This window comes from Rhopalosiphum maidis, chromosome 2 (genome assembly GCF_003676215.2).
Source record: "Rhopalosiphum maidis isolate BTI-1 chromosome 2, ASM367621v3, whole genome shotgun sequence".
NCBI classification, from domain to species: Eukaryota; Metazoa; Arthropoda; class Insecta; order Hemiptera; family Aphididae; genus Rhopalosiphum; species Rhopalosiphum maidis.
This window is the reverse complement of record NC_040878.1, coordinates 78313242-78330853: the sequence shown is the minus strand read 5'-3', so window position 1 is coordinate 78330853 and position 17612 is coordinate 78313242. Positions and strand designations below refer to the sequence as shown.

The following is a 17612-nucleotide window of genomic DNA, read 5'->3' as shown; positions in this document are numbered from 1 at the left end:
TTTTAAATTTTGAATAAATTAAAATCAAACATTGACATAATAGCTTTATAATATAACTATATGTCCATGCCATGCAAATATGTAACACTGCAATAGTAATGATACTATACTTATACGACTATGGTACTATAAAATAGACCAGGGGCGGCCAAACATTTTTGGCCGCGATCTACTAAAAATATTTTTCACCTTTGAGGATCAACTTCCATAAAAAACCTAACCACCATGATTAATTTTCGTGTGCGTAGCTTAAAAATAAATTCTAACACGATCGACTTAGAAATCGTTTGCGATCGACCGTTTGACCGCCCCTACAATAGACTGTCAAAGCCGAATTTTACGTTTTGTATACCTCTTGTCCCTTTTGTGTGTTGGACTCATGTACTCAGTCTCGGTACCACGGATACAGATACTATTACTATATATATATAGTATCTATATCCGTGCTCAGTACTCATACTAGTATACTACTCAGTAGTCAGTACTAATAAGTCGTAGTCAAAAACGAGAACGTCGACAATAATCTGATGGGAACACATTGTTTTGAATTCTAACATTTCTAACAACAGGAAATTGTAAATGATAAATATCACGGGCAGGGACGTGACCATGGTTAACTTATCAATAATTATCATACCACGTTGTTAACTAATGTTAACTTGCAACAGTACCGCGAATAATTTGGTCGTTTTTATATAAAATTGCTTAACAATTGTTATCAAAATTGAAAATATTTATTTGAAGTATTTTAACTTTTTAACTTAAAAATATAATTTTGAAAGCATGTCTATGTTTAATTTAAGTGGTTCTACCCCGGCGAACAATGCAGGAAATGCAGCAACGTAAGCATGTTTATATGATTTACTTATGCTATTCTTAAATACAGGTGAAAACAATAAAACATTTCCTATCTTGTACCATATTTTTCATTTACTTTTAATTCAAACATGTATATATTTATAAATCAATGAATAGCACTATTTGTACATTGTTGATAAAGGCTTAATTATTTTTATTATTAATTGATTAAGAAATACCTAAATATTTTTGCGATGCTTCATATTATTCCTGTTTTTAAATTTTTATATTTTATAGTACCTACTTAATAGTTAACTAATTTTTAACAGCCCGCAATTTGGCTTTGGAACATCTCTTGGAGGTTGGCCATCTTCAACAACACCATCAACCACAACTAGTTTTGGTAACTTAGGGGCTACTACTAATAAGCAAACTACAAACACACCATTTTCCTCATTTGGTAATGTGGGTGCTCCTACAACTTCATTATCTTTTGGAGCCAACACTACATTAGCAACAACTACAACTAAACCTGGTAATTTTTAATAAATATTTTATTGTTGAGGAAAATAAATATAAAATTTTTTATTTTAAACTATATAGGATTTTCCCTTGGTAACAACGCAGCTTCAAATGCTCCATTAAATCTTTCTTTTGGTTCAAATGCTGCTACAGCTGCTACATCTGTTTCTCCATTTTCACTTGGAACTACATCAAATGTCAAACCTACAGTATCTCTTACTGGTACACAATTGACATTAGGAACAACTACTAATGTAACTACTTCTGCTGCTCCTGGTTAGTTAACACTTCACTATTTTAAATATTTAATGCAAATTATACGTATCAGTTATTATATATGTATAGTTTAGAGAAATTTTTTTTAAAAGAGTGATGAGAAAAAATCTGAATAAATTTATCACCTATTATTAATAATTATTTTATGTATAAAAATTAATTTTTCCCAAAATTTGTTGTTGGTTTGTTTTAAATAATATAATTAATTATCATTTTTAGTATCTCGTGGTCTGGGTGGTTTAGATACAACTTCAAATTTAAATCAAGGTACAATATTAACTTTAAATAAATACATTTTTATCTTCAATTAATTTTTTTTTTTATGTTTATGAAATGTTTAGCACAAAATAAAGCTGTACCTGCTCTTGAAATGCCTGTGCCTAATGAAATTTTACAATTAGTCAATAATTTAAAGTAAGTATTTGAAGATATTAATGGTATGATTATTTTAAAATAATTGTTTTATTGAGATATGTTTTTAGATTATGTAATTTCAATTAGTTACACAAAATATAATTTAAGATAATGTATTTTGTATAATATGTAGGTATCATACTATATGGAAGTCTATTTTAAATTCCATAATCATATGAATACTTTTTTACAGTAAGGAAGCTAAATGCTGAACTTTAGTTTTAATATTTATGCTTACAAAATTTATAATAATATTAAATGCACAATTATCAAATAAATAATATCTTATGAAATATTTTAACAATTGTACAGAGATTTTCTTAAGCAACAAAAAACAATGAGCACTGAATTGGCACGCATGTCATCTAAAGGTTCAAATGAAGTTGCAGGCGATATTACAATGTGTCAAAAAAATTTACAATTTATAGAACACAATTTAGATAAACAAAAAACGTCTGTTGAAAAGTTAAAATATGAAACAAATAAGGTATAAAAATTATTTGAGATTATATTTATTTAAAATGAATAGGTAATTTTTATTTACTATAATTATGTATACATAGTGTCTACAAGATTTTGAAATTGCTCAACGTAATCATGATCATCCAGCAATGGTTCAAACAGATATGGAATCTAATATTAAATACTTTGCTGAGCTTATCAAATCATTACAAGAAAAAGGAAACATATTAAAAAACGAAATTGAAAATACTCAACAATATTTAGCAACATTACCTTATAATAATAATGTCACAGTGGATGGTATGCTCAATTTTTTTTAGATAAATAGTATTAATTTCTAAACTAAATTTTACTTTTTAGAATTAAGAAGAATTGGGGAAATGTATTACAAGAATGTAATTGCATTAGCTGGTCATTTGCACGGTATACACAATGAAGTTCAAGTATTGAAAGCAAGACATTTGTCTTTCCGAAGAGAGATTTTAAATGATCATACAAATATTTTTCAATTGAATCCCAATACCAGTTCATCTAGTTTCTTTACATCTCGTCCAGATACTACTGGTCCTAATCCATTTTCAGGTTTAAGTAAGTAAACAAAACAGATATTTTTTAATTTAATTTTTATACTATTTCACTAATAAATTTGTATTTTATTAGATATAACAGCTTCAGCAGCATTAAACTTAGGAACATTTGGATTAGATCAGTCTAGCGTTCTTCAAAATCAAGGTTTGTACAGATTAATGTAAATTAATATATTTGTGATTATTTTAACGCCCATCATCTGAAAATATTTTATTTTAATATATTATTTTTATGACAATTATGTTTTCATTTCATTTTCAAATTAATTTCCTATTAATATAAATATTGAATTTTGAACAATCCATATTGTTTGTAAATGTTTAAAGAAAACCTGGTTTTTTCCCTACTCTTTTTGATTTAAAATGCTTGTCATTTTATTATATTCATGGTTTATTCATTGACAGATTTTAAATTTTAAATAAAGAAAAATTTAAAAAATAAATTATTTTTAAATGATAAAATATTTACAGATACAAGTAGTGTGCAATCAAATTATGGAACAAACTCATTATTTGGAACAAACACTCAACCGAATAATACAACACAATTCCAGGGTTTCTTTCCCAGCTATAAATAACAGTTAAAATACTATTTTAAGTAAGAATAAACTAATATATTTTATTTATTTTTTAATAATAATTTAAAATAAATGATGATGCTATATTAATTTGTTAGCATTGTTTTTGTTCAATAAAATGGTAAAACTTTATTGGATTAACATTTTTTAAATTATAATTAAATATAAATATAGTATTATATAAAAAGCAAAATTTTTTTCAATATGTTAAGTCTAATTGATTTCTCAGTAATTATATTATAATCTATAAATGAAGTTTGAAATATTTTCTTTTAATTATTTTTAATTTTTGAATTGTAACAAAATTACTGTTCACTGTACAACATTTTGTATTAAATTACTTCTCAAACTTAAAATAAATCGATTTGATATATGTATAAAACCTTCACTCCTCTAATAAAAGGCTTCTAACCAGACTACCCAAAAGTAAAGTGTAATCAGTGTACAGTATACTAACTAATCAATTTTTAACCTACAACATAAATTATTATTCATTTAATATAGTATAATTTCAAAAATAAATAGTAATAGACCAATAATGATTTAAAATAATTAAGAACTTTGTACAAAATGTAATTCTATTACATTTAAAAGTCTTTATAAATATTTATAATTTATATCCTTCCTATTTTTCAACTACCTACAAAAAGTTCTCCCAAAAAATTATGGAAAACAGTTATGATTTGATGGAAGGACTTCCACTATATTCCAATTGTTAATCTAGTAAAAGTGCAATTTTTTTTAATTAAATAAGAATAAGTATCATTTTACATGGAACTAACAACTTTTTGTATTTTGCCTGTTATCTCTTGTTTCCAGATCAATAATAAATTACGAGTGGTTAACATTTTCGATATTGAATCTGTGCCTACTTATCTATATATTATTGAGTACTTGTATGCAGTGCCGTACCCAGGATTTGTTTTCGAGGGAGGGGGCTTAAACATTCGTATTTAACTCTATAGGAAAATAGGAAATAATTTAAAAACATATATATATATACATACTATTTAAAATAAAAGATTTCGGGGTGGGCTTAAGCCCAAAATCCTCCCCCCCTGGATACGGTACGGCCCTGCTTGTTTGTATAATAGTAATCAAGTTGAAATAATATGGTTTTCAATTATTGATTGAAGTACCTCCTTGCTTTTTGACAATAAAAACATCTTTCTGTATAAAGTAGAAATGTATAATAGTATAGAAAATACATATTTTATGACTTCCACAGTTTTTTGTATTACATTTAAATATTAATATTTATAATTTTAGTCTTTAATCTTAAACTTAATCATTAAAATTGTTTAGTAGATCGCATTTCTGAGTGGAATTCTGATAAACATATCGCAATTTTATCAATGAGATTTATTTAAATTATCAAAGTTATCAATATTTTTCTTTATTATTTGGGAACACTAATTTAATTAATTAATACGGTTCTTTCTTCATTATGTAGTGATTAACTAAAATAATCACAGTATTCAAGTGACTGTAAAAATATTAATATTGTCAAATATGCTCTTATACTACCAATAGTACCAGTTTTTTGCATAATATTACCATGTTCTCATAGTCCATTAATCCAAAACCTACTTAAACCAATACTTAAGATTTCAGCTTACATTAACTTATTTTATTGTAGAATACAATTAAGTGATAAACCCGATGGCCAGACAACGTTAATTCCAACAAAACTACTACTTATTATTTATAAATATATTATATAGTGGTATTTGTATATAATTTTTCTAAAACTTGAAATTATTGCAGAAAAATCTACAATAAATTTATATTATCATTAATTATGGAATAATATTTTCTATAATCAATGATATTATGATATGAATTAGGTACTATGGTAAAAGCACGGACTAAGATATATCTTAGTACGTGAGTTAAAAAAATAAAAATTCTTAGTGTTTTTTTTGCTATTTATTTGTAATAATTTTTTATGATCATGCGTCGAAATACTAGTCATAAATTGCAATGTACTGGCGTAAATCTAGTTACACTGAAACGACGGGTACTAGTGTCTAAGTCTCTAAAACACCAAAACAATAAACTCTTATAAACCTTGCTTACAAATAATATAATTAAATCGTGGTTTATTCGAAAATATTGTGTCTTTCTAAGTAATAACTTATAACATATATTAAACAGATCGTTTAGTGTATGCCATTTGGTAATAGCCATGACAAAATATTTTGTCATGAATATACAGGGCTTGACCTTTATCGACAGTGTTGTTCAGCCTAGTCCTAGTGAATGATTACTATAATTACTATAATCAAATCGATATCATATACCGGACACGGACACCTCTCGGCTCCCACTCGACCACACGATTCAGACGACGTACGAATAAACCTCTTACGTGAATTCATTTTTATTAACCTTTTTGCGTATATGAATGTCAAATGGTTATAACGTTTGCACTGAATCGCAACGAAAACTATCGTAATACGTAGGTAGTATAGGTACCTATTATCACTGGGTACATGTATATATTATATACAGGCACGTACACAAAAAAAAATTTCGGGAGGGTTTACAAAATTTAGCAATACAAATTGTGCCACAACATAATAAAAAAATTTTCCTCGTTAATCGAAATTATTTCAGGGGGGGTGAACCCCAAACCCCTCCCCTCTGTATACGTGTCTGATTATATACGATGATGTATATTCGTATATATTTGAATGAAACAATAAAATGCAGTTTGCAGTTGACCCATTGAGTGGTGTACAGTAGGAATACAGTAGATACTTATAACTTTGACAAAGTTGTGTAAAAATTAAAATCAGCTTTTGAAATAACTCCTCTATGACTTAAAACTTTGAAGTGTTCATATTAATTTATTAATTTTAAATAAGCAACTATATTAATATTCTTTCTACATTAACAAAACAATTAAAGTGATAGTTCCAAACTGCATGCTTTGTATAATATTGCACATTTGCACAATTATAATAGAAGAATACATTTGATTATTATATAGGTATTGTCTTACAAGTCACTACAAACTTTTCATATTTATACCGCTATTTTTAAAATTTCAAATTAAATTCTATAAGAAATTCTTATAACGTATGCCTGTTGTACTTTCTCTCGGACCGTCCAGCCATCCTCAAGGACCACGGGTAAACTCGTTAACTCGTCATGTTAACCAAAATAATGTTAAATCGGTTAATAAATATTCATTTCGTTTCTATACTTAATTATTGTTAATTTAACGACATTTTTGAACAAAGATATTTTTTTACGACTTTTTCAATAATATATTTTATAAACCACTATGGTGCCTATCTAACAATCTTCTACAACTAAAATTAAAATCAACTTATAGTCTTGATACATAAAGTGGGATTAATATTTTAACCATTTTTTTACTTCCCTAATATTTTCAATTTATTAGAAACATAGAAATCCAACAATCCCGAACACATTATATCTATACATGAGTATAAAGTGAATCGCCATTGCAAACGTCAAAAATGACATTGTATGTGTTCTATTAAATAATATGTAGATTTGTTAAAAATAGTAACGTTTTATAATTAATTTAAAATTTTACACACAGTTAATCGGTAGTGCACAGACTTATCCTGTCACATTGCGGTTCTCGAGCCGTTCGCCAAGTATATAGAATTGTCCCCGACGGCTTCAGGCTCATACCATAATCACGGTAACAATTAGCACCGCAGAACGGAGCATTTCTTCGGTATTAATTATAATGTATTATAGTTCCTCGTCAGAAAGGTAAAGCAGGAATTCTGCACGGTGATTTTATGTCCGTAAACTTATTACCGTATTGTTGGGGGTTCCGGTCGTTTCATAGATTCTATTCGGCACAAAAATGGCCAAATATGACTGTGAAAGACTCCTCGAAGTCTTCGGAGATAATTCATGTACATCGTTCCCGGATACTATTTGTCGTGAACTCCGGCGGGTATAGTTGGATGAGGTATGTCAAAGCGCTGAGTTCTCATCAGCCGGTACCTTAATACTCGATCAACCGAACTGAATCCGGGACTGGATACCCACGAACGTCTTCAACATTCGTCATTATTCATGTGTTGTATAATCGACTTGACGCTGACCGCGAATTTCGATAACGTACAAATCTACAAAATTAATCGTTTTTTGTGTTGTTAATTCATAGAATAGAAAACCCCGTTAGACGTTGTCATGTAAATATTTTAATGATTTACGCGTTGATTGTACATAGATGAATAAACATTTTATAAGATTACTGATGACCGTATTAATATTATTATTGTATAACATAATTTAAGATTATTTCTGAGAAAAAATTCTTGTCATAAATATTTGTATAATTTACGGAAATAATGACTAAAAACGAAAATAAAAATTGGCAAACAACTCATATTATGTATAATGAAATGGCGTTTTATCGACTTACATATTCGTATAAGTATAAAAGAGAAAATGCTTTCCTTCACACACGGGGCGGCTAATATAATGTGCGTTAATTTTGCAATATAATATAATTTTAATTCATATCCGGCCGTCGCCGTTGACTTGATCTAAGCGGAATTTACCTACACTGAATATACACATTCGTCCGCGAAATCGTTTTTACTGATTTTCATTTACGACTTCGGGCATATATGCGTAGACGTTTAAAATACGTCATATTATTGGCACATTATGATTTGCGGTTGTAGGTTTCATTCAGCTTTTTTGGTCTGACAAAAAAATTCACACTGACACATCAAACGATATTCGGTGTGTGTGTCGCACAAGGTGCGTCGAATGTCCATTGAATTATCATGGTACTGCAACGGTGCAGGCAAACTTTCACGCGTCTTAAACACTATCGTAAATTACACGAACAGGCAATAAAATAATGAGCGATCGTGGTCTACAGACCTGCTGTGTCCGACTACGATATATTATATTATTACCTATATAATAATAGATTACAAGACATTAGTAGTGTAAAAAGTTTGGTGTCCCAAAGAAAAACACAGACGATACGGGTAGTTGATCTAAAAATAATATTATACCTAATACAGTGAATCGATAATCTTCGTAAACGTGAATTATTAATTATTATATTATACTCGACGATTGTATAATATTTTAAATTATGCTTTTAAGAAAGGTTAAAACAAAAAAAATAATCACAAAAACATCTACGTCAATATACAGTATTTGGTTAAAATATTAAAAATCGTCGATAATTTTTCGAAATTAAAATACTTTGCTGAATAAACAAACAACGACATCGTCAAAACACGTTGTCATGATGTTATATTTACGTTACCAATCAATCGATCGGAAATTGCTCACCAATAATATAATAATAATAATATATAATATATATATATATATTTATCATTATACAGTCCGCGGGAATATCCGACGTACAAACGCGCATAATATTATAATTATTATGCAACTGACTTTGGTGCCTATTGCAGTCATATTGTACTGAACTTATATAATAATTAATAATATATAGAAATTAGTTTGTTAAATTAATTTTGGTATGATTAGTGTTATTTAAAATGTTTTTTTCACGTATAGTTCAATCGAAAGAAGTAAAATATTATAATTAAAAATAAAACATCTAAAAGTACAATACAAATAATAAACTTTCTCATTTAAATCGAATTGATTGTAATTTAAATTATATACATGACAATTACTAGAGTATATACAAATATACAATAGTTATTTTATCTTGTTTTGTATCAATTTATTAAAATACTTAAAAATTTAAAAGTTAAATTGTGTTTACAAATATATATTATACACATTTATATATAAAGCCGTAAGTATACTGAGGGCCTCTAAAATTATGATTTTCCTAAGCTGTTTTTTATTCCCAGTTCGTCACTGTTTATATATATTTAATACAAATATAAATAATAAAAATATGGTCTTAAAACATACACCAAAAACTATAAATTAATCATGTGTATTATAAAATTATTTTTATGAGAAAAACAAACACAAAGTAATAATATGTGTTCAACTATTATGATACTATTTTTCGAATTTCTTTATACTGGCCATTTTTTGTCAAAAATAATAAAATTGCTGTCGTCAAGGAAAATATTAGCTTTATTGTTTATTTCATGAATATAAAATACGATTATTGATAAATTATGTCTCATTATCAATTCAGAAGTGTGCTAGATAACTACTAACTGCCAAATCGAATATTTTTGAATCGTCATCTTAGTTTATTTTCTTCTTGTATCTATCTAAAATTATATTAACGTTTTGTGGTCACAATGAACAAAATTAACTTTGCAAGTTTACCTAACATTTCATCGGAGTCTATTCTGCAGCTGTCAGCAATAAACAATTTAAAATACTTGCACCGCAACGCCATTTCCATGCCGAATATATCTATTACGGAAAATTCTAGCAAATTGTTGAAGGACGAGATCGTTACAATTGTTCTATCGAATAAGTCGGATCAGCCGAAAACAATCATGAATGGCATAAACCTAATCAAATGTAAGTCTTTGCCCAACATTTTTACATCATTAGAGTCTCGACAATTATCAGAACTTAAAGAAGTTAAAAGCCTACGCCGCACTGCATTTTCAATGCCAAATTTATATACAATAGTAGCAGATAGCCAAGAAGAGCAAAGTGATACGACGCACCGTAAACGTAAATCTTTATGGAGTAGAACCAAAAAGTTTATGAGACGTATGTGCTGCTGCGCATAATTGAAGTAGTTTCCGTCACTGTTGTAAATTTATAAATATTATATATTTATAATAATATGTTTATGTTATATCATGTTTGTTTATATTTGTTTATGTTTATATTTATAATGTTTATGATTACCTATCTTGAATAAATGTTTTTGTTAACTTATTTCATATTGATTTTTACTTCGTATATTATTAAAAAATTACAAAATTGTATTGTAAAATTAATTTATACAATATGAAAATTATGACTATATTTTTGAATTGTAAAAAACGCATAGAAAGTCTTGTGTGGAATAACTGTCAATTTTTTTGATCATCAGGAACAAAAAATGTATTCACAACATATATCGAACTATATTTATTTATTAAAAATACGGTCTGGTATCTCTACAGTACTGTTTACATTACAAGTAACATTTAATAATTCAAATATTATAAAACAATTAAAAGATAAAATAAGAAAAAATGTACAAAGAACAACAAAGAAAACATAAAATATTTATAATAAAATACAGCAAGTTAATTAGAAGAGTGAGTCGGTTCAGTATTAACAATTTTCATCATTCTTATAAGTGGCTCATTAGCATTAGCAATATAGTTTGTGTTACAAAAAGGAATATAAAACCGATAATTATTACATTTGGCCAAAGTAGTAATACAGTGGATTCCGCTTAATGTGGGTACATTGGGACCAGCCCTGTTTGCCCACATTAAGCGGTTGACCATAAAAATCGAAATTGGTTTAAAAAAAAAATTATAATAAAAAAAGTCAACAAAATCCCTATCTGTATGAATTTTTATTTTTTTCCGATTTAAATGTACTTATTGTAAAAAAGGGTTAATTTAGGCACAAAATTAGTTTATGATACATTTCAATAAGTACGAGGCATATCCAGAAAGTAAGTGCACTGAGGCTCTCACAATCGCAGGGAATATATTTTTACTATGTTCGCTACACTTCTGTATAGTTTTACTCCTCTTCTTTATAACAAGACCATAACAAGTTCAGTACGTTGAAAACTGTGGTCACAAAAATTTTTCTTGTGAATAATGTCGATCGAGTCTGCCGCCACCTCCTTTGTCCACTTCTCGACCGCCCCTTCACCTCCTCGACAGTAAACAATTTTTTTCCACCCGTGTGCTTCTTCAGGGAAGTGAACAAATGGTAATCTGAAGGCGCCAGGTCGGGGAATACGGAGGGCGGTTCAAAACATCTCATCCAAATGAGCCCAAAAATTGTTTCACGACATTGGCTGTGTGGGGTCTGGAGTTGTCGTGCAGCAGGCAGACTCCTCTTGTTAACAGACCCTTCCTTTTATTTTGAATAGCTCTCCTCAATTTTTATAGGGTTTCACAATACCTTGCTGCTTTGATGGTCTCACCCTGAGGTAAATATTCAATCAATATGACGTCTTTGTGGTCCCAAAACACTGATGCCATGATTTTTTTGACTGAAATTGGTTTTGAACTTTTTGGTTGAGGGTGAACACTAGTGTTCGAACTGTCTCTTGGTTTCAGGCATATAGTGTGCAACCCAAGTTTCATCTCCAGTAACAATAGACTTGAGAAAATTATCACCCTCCAGTTTATAGCGTTCCATAGAGGTAATGAATGACGGCGCGGATTTCGTACTTGACGGCAAACTCGATTGACATGTTTCACGAGAAAAATTCTTGTGACTACAGTTTTCAACGTACTGAACTTGTGATGGTCTTGTTATAAACGAGAGGAGTAAAGCTATACAGCAGTGTAGCGAACATAGTAAAAAAATATTTCCTGCGGTCGTGAGAGCCTTAGTACACTTACTTTCTGGATATGCCTCGTATATTATACTTAAAAATCTATACTTATTTTTAAAATATTCCGGAAAAAAAGTACTACAAGTATTTTTTTTTACCTAAAATCGGTAGTATCATTATTAGTAGGGCCCGGATTTCAATGCAAAGTGCATATTTTTTTGGTTGATATTATTCAATGCTTTCTAAGTACACTATTCGTTTCATGTAACGAGGGTTTCAAAGCTACAAATTTTATTTTCCATTTTTTTGTATATTTCGACATGTTAATCAATTCTTATTACCATCGACATAAGGATTTTGCGGGCCCATTTATTTTTCCGAACACTATTATTTATCGATATATTATTATATTATCTAGTAATATCATAATAATTAATTATGATAATTTAGTATATGATATTACTTTTCATACAGATCTCGAAATAGTCGAAAAAGTACCAATATAAATAATGGTATACTCCTATTTATTTTTATTATATAATATGCTAATGTGAATTATAAGATTAAATTTTTACATTACTATAAAACGTTATTAAATATCAAACTACCATATTAAGTTAATAATAAATCTGTAATAATTTAATTTTTCGCTCCAAACATATTATTATAGGTCCATTTTTCATTCATGGTTTTTATTTCACGCGTGCAGACTGGTAATAATATATTCTAAATGCTACCCGTTTCTCTAATTATTAATATATTTATTAACGGTTTTCTGCAGCTATTTATACACGATTGCATTATTTAAATTCAAACACAGTGAAAATATATTAAAACAATTAAACACTAGTGTGTATCTAAGTAATAAATAAATTTTCTTTGGTAACCGTCGTTGGTTGTCAGTGTACATGAGCACCCGCAGGAAATTTATCAGGAAGGGGCATAATGAAATCAAACACCAAAAAATACATTAAAAAAAGTTTACTCCTTGTAAACTACAAAATGTTTTAGAATTATATGAAGTCAAATACCAACCCCACACACTAAAATAAAAATATCGATGAAATGTTTATAAATCAAAATAAAAGTTAAAATGTTCAATATTCTATTTGAATTCCAGGGAGCAAGACGGAGCAAATGCTCCGGGCGCGCATGTCAATGTAAGATTATCGGTGCAACACGATTGCACTGCACTTTTTACCTTAATACCTGAAAAAAGCACAACACCATTGCGCACCTTATATCTTTATTCTTTGAGCAAACACAAATATTAAATATAAATTCAAAAAAATGACCAACATAATAATAATAATGTGGCTTGGTGTGGTGCGATCGTACACTCAACTGCGGAAACGCTCTGAGTGTACATATCGGCCGGTGTTGCTAGCTCCCGGATGGGTGACCACCTGGGATTTTAGTGACAAATCCTTGCTACACATACAAAAAACGTGTTTCAACCTACCGTCCCCCTCTACCATACAAATGAATAAAATAGCATCCAATGGCCTTTGTAGCCACGAATTAATTAATAAAAAAATAATAATAATAATAACATATTACATAGTCAAAAAAAAAAAATATATATATAATAGAAATCACGTTCTTATAAATTTTTAGCACAAAAACATGGTCCTAATGTCAGCAAATAAATTATTTAAAGATATCTCATTACTTTTATATTTTTTCCGAGTATTTATTATAAATGTAATATTTTCTTTTTGCTATTTACGAGTCTTTTTGCTCGGCAGAGTCAATGTAGCCGTGGTCATCGTAACTCCTGATTTACCAAAACCACCACACATCCCTTTGACAATTTGACACTGTATCTCTATCGTGTCCGAACGATCGTAAGAGATTATGTCCTTCAGGTGTTGGTGATCCTCCACATTGGAGCACATTTCGAAGACGTTCGTCGTCTACCCTAATCACACTGTCACGTGTAATCTTTGGCCTCCACAAAAATTTTGATTACATTTTCGATCAAAAATTTAAAAAAACTAAGTTATTATTTTTAAAACAATTAAAAAAAACTTACGTAAATTTGTTTAATATGTGTACAAAATACAAATATACCACAATTATTGATTAGTTATTAGTATAAATAGCTCTTGACTCTTTTCAGTTATTCTTATACATATTATAGTATCATTCATGATATATTTTCTTTACGTTTTCTTGACATAAAAAATTTGTTATCACGATGTAACTATTATAGACGTCATATTGTATTATTGTAATGAAGACATTTATATATTTTAACTAGGTATATCAGTTTTTAATTTTAATAATAGATTAGATTATGATTTGCCATTTGGTAAATAATAATTTGTATGTAATTCATACTCATTATTCATTCATTTTTTCTAAGTTTTTTTTCAAATACCGATAAAAAAAATTTGGCATTCCAAAAAATCATTAAAATTTAATAGAAGGTTTATTATAAGCTGTAGTTATATATGAAATTTAATTTTTTACGAAATCGCGTAAAATAACGATATATTCTAAAGCGATTTAAAATATTGGTTGTTATTCATAAAGTATAAATCGTAGAAACTTGAAACTTTCACCAATAGGAAATAGTTGAGAAAAATAAATTACAATTTAAGTATAGGTTATATTATAATATATCTTAGGACTTAGACTGACAAATCAATAATCATCTCTGTTCAAAATCGTTTTTCGTATACAATGAATCTGTCATTATATTCAAATTTAACACATCCATTATAATGACCTACTATCCACCTCTACTATACAGCAAAGCGATACCCACTTGCCCACCTTTTTTTTAGATTTGTTTTTAAAGTTGCTACTCATATTGAAAATGTTCATCCTTTTGAAAATTTGAATATTAATCACTAAAACACACTAATTTTGAGAACTAAAAAAAGGCCTTGCCTTCAGGATGAAGTAATATACAGAATACGAGACCTTAACCTTAGCACCTCCCATGAAAAAACCTAGATTTACCACTGTATTTTATTATTATTTACATAATTAAATATAATCATTACATTTATCTATGTAACACTTTTTTAACATATTTATAAGGTAAAGCTGAAATCTGCATTTAACATTGTCAATAATTGTCATTTGTCATTTGTGTATTATATAATTAAAACAATGATAAATAAATTATTTAAATTATATACAAATGACAATTAATTTATTTTTTTTAATTATTTTAAATTTTTACCCTTAAACATTTTTTAAATTATGTAGGTACTAATGACAATTATCGAGAATGTTAAATGCCCGCGATTGCAATTATACTTTTAGATATGTTAAAGAAATGTTACATATTATAGATAAATGTAATGATTATATTTAATTATTATGTAAATCATAATAAAATAACGAATAATGTACTTAGTTGATACGGGACTTTTTTTCCAATTACTTTCAAAAGACACTAGGTAGCCATAAAGGCATAAACCATTAATCTTTGTGTACAACAGCGGATGTTTAAATATTAATAAAAATACATTTTTTTTTAAATTGAAATAACGTTTATTGAATACTTACAATCTATACTATATTATGTATAAATACTATAAATGTATATAATGAGTAAATGAAAGGGAGGAATGAAAAATATAAATATTATTATTATACAATTAGTATAGTATTGGTTAGTAAACAAGTGCACACTAAAATGTAAAACTCTGGTTCTGCGGGTCTACCTATATGCGTTATACTGTGAAAGTTCATGTTTCATACATGAATTTTCAATTTTGTAAATAATTTTTATATAGTTCAATTAGAATGATTAAGTTATGTTAATATTTTATAACCACAACGATAATAGGTTATGTATACGCCATCACAAAAAAGATTTCTAGAAATGGTATACCTACGCGACGTGTGATGTATTTAGCGTTTATTATTATCGTTAAATCATTCCGATCAGACCGTTCTGAAGAAGTTTGCAGATGAACATAAAAATATAGGTACCTAATGTTAAATTAATACAAAGAAAATGTTATTAATTATTAAATTAAAATAAGTATGTTTTTGTTAAATAAATAATTTTGAAGTATTTATAATCTTTTATCTCTAAATGTTCCAATAATATTTTAAAATTTACATGTGGGGGTGCGGGGGGCGAAGCTCTCCGCGGTGCTGTTTTATGTTTATAATTTTATACCCCCCTTCTAACAAGCCAAATTTACGCCTACGTATAACAATCATAGACAGAAGTCAAATTTGGAAATCATAAAGTAATCACAATTGTGATGTTACATTTTTCAACTTCACTAAACCTGCAGGCATTCAGTAGTATTTATATAATATCTAAGAGAAGTAAAATAAGTAGATGGGCATTTATAATCAAATTTACGCGTATACCATTGTGATTACAGATTACTTATGTGACTTCTATATTATAGATGTTTATTGTTTACACACCGGCTGTGGTTAGTGTGAATACGTTGATAGTAGGTAACTTATTAACATTATTGTTTTAATGTTATTCATTATTCTCGATAAAATATTATATAATTTCGTTCAAATTTGAACTTAAAATATGATTATAATACTGTACTTATTTATTTTTTTTAGATTTTTTTGGTTTCAATGTAAGCAACTTATGACTTTATAAGCAATTTCGTAATCAATTTTCAAAACTCCACTAAACAATTCAAAATTGTATGAACTACAAAATAATTTGTAAATGTTTATAATTATAATGAATTTTGAAATGCTTAAAAAATATGTACCTATTGTATCTTTAATATATTTAAATAATTATCACAACAACATTTAAGGAACTATGTTTTAAATTGTCCGAATTTTTTAACTTGACAAAATATTTTTTTCGAAAATAATTAAATAAATTTTAAATTTCTTTAACTAATAAATTAGCTCAATAGAAAAACCAAAATATTTTGAAATATGTACATACTAGGTACTATGTATAAAAAATTATAATTTAAACATTTGTGAAAAAGTCAAGTATCTATAGTTAATCGTTTATGAATTATAACAAAATAGCAAAAATCGTTTGGGTAGTTATGTTACATTTTAGTATTTTACATTGTTACTGGTAATTATCCAATGTCATACAAAATGCAAATGACTGGAAATTGTTTTTTTGATTTTAAGTAGAAAAAATTATGAGGAATCTTTGTTACGTTTTCGAATCAAAGTCCATAGATATAAAAAGAAAATTATTTTATGAATTATTACTACAATGAGTCAGAAAAATATTCAAAATAATTTGCAGAATTTCGAGATTTTGTCTAAAGTTGTCAATTATCTTACATTATACGCTTATAAAAAATATTATGATTGTGTATACTGAATTCTCGATATTTTTAACTTGTAGAATATGAACAATTTACCTACGAGGAACCTAACAGTATTAAATTTACATGTTCTTCGACTAACGCACTGACAAAAAATGTTTATCGACAATTATACAAAAAAAAAATCTAAAATAACTTGATAATTGAACTGTTGTTCAAGAATACAAAAAGTACAATTTTTTTTTTTAAACATTTGTTGAAAATTAAAAAAATAAGGTCATTTGTTTTTGTT

General features: G+C 27.8%; 1 protein-coding gene across 1 annotated transcript; it reads left to right on the top strand.

Moving 5' to 3' along the window:
- Positions 1–685: 685 nt before the first annotated feature.
- LOC113554012 (nucleoporin p58/p45) lies at positions 686–3718 on the top strand. Its single transcript, XM_026957649.1, has 10 exons — positions 686–842; positions 1128–1333; positions 1402–1596; positions 1816–1863; positions 1938–2010; positions 2323–2497; positions 2574–2772; positions 2833–3060; positions 3133–3204; positions 3531–3718. Exons 1-10 carry the CDS (start codon positions 784–786, stop codon positions 3635–3637), a joined length of 1362 nt encoding a protein of 453 aa, XP_026813450.1. The 5' UTR covers positions 686–783; the 3' UTR covers positions 3638–3718.
- The last annotated feature ends 13894 nt before the right edge of the window (positions 3719–17612 follow it).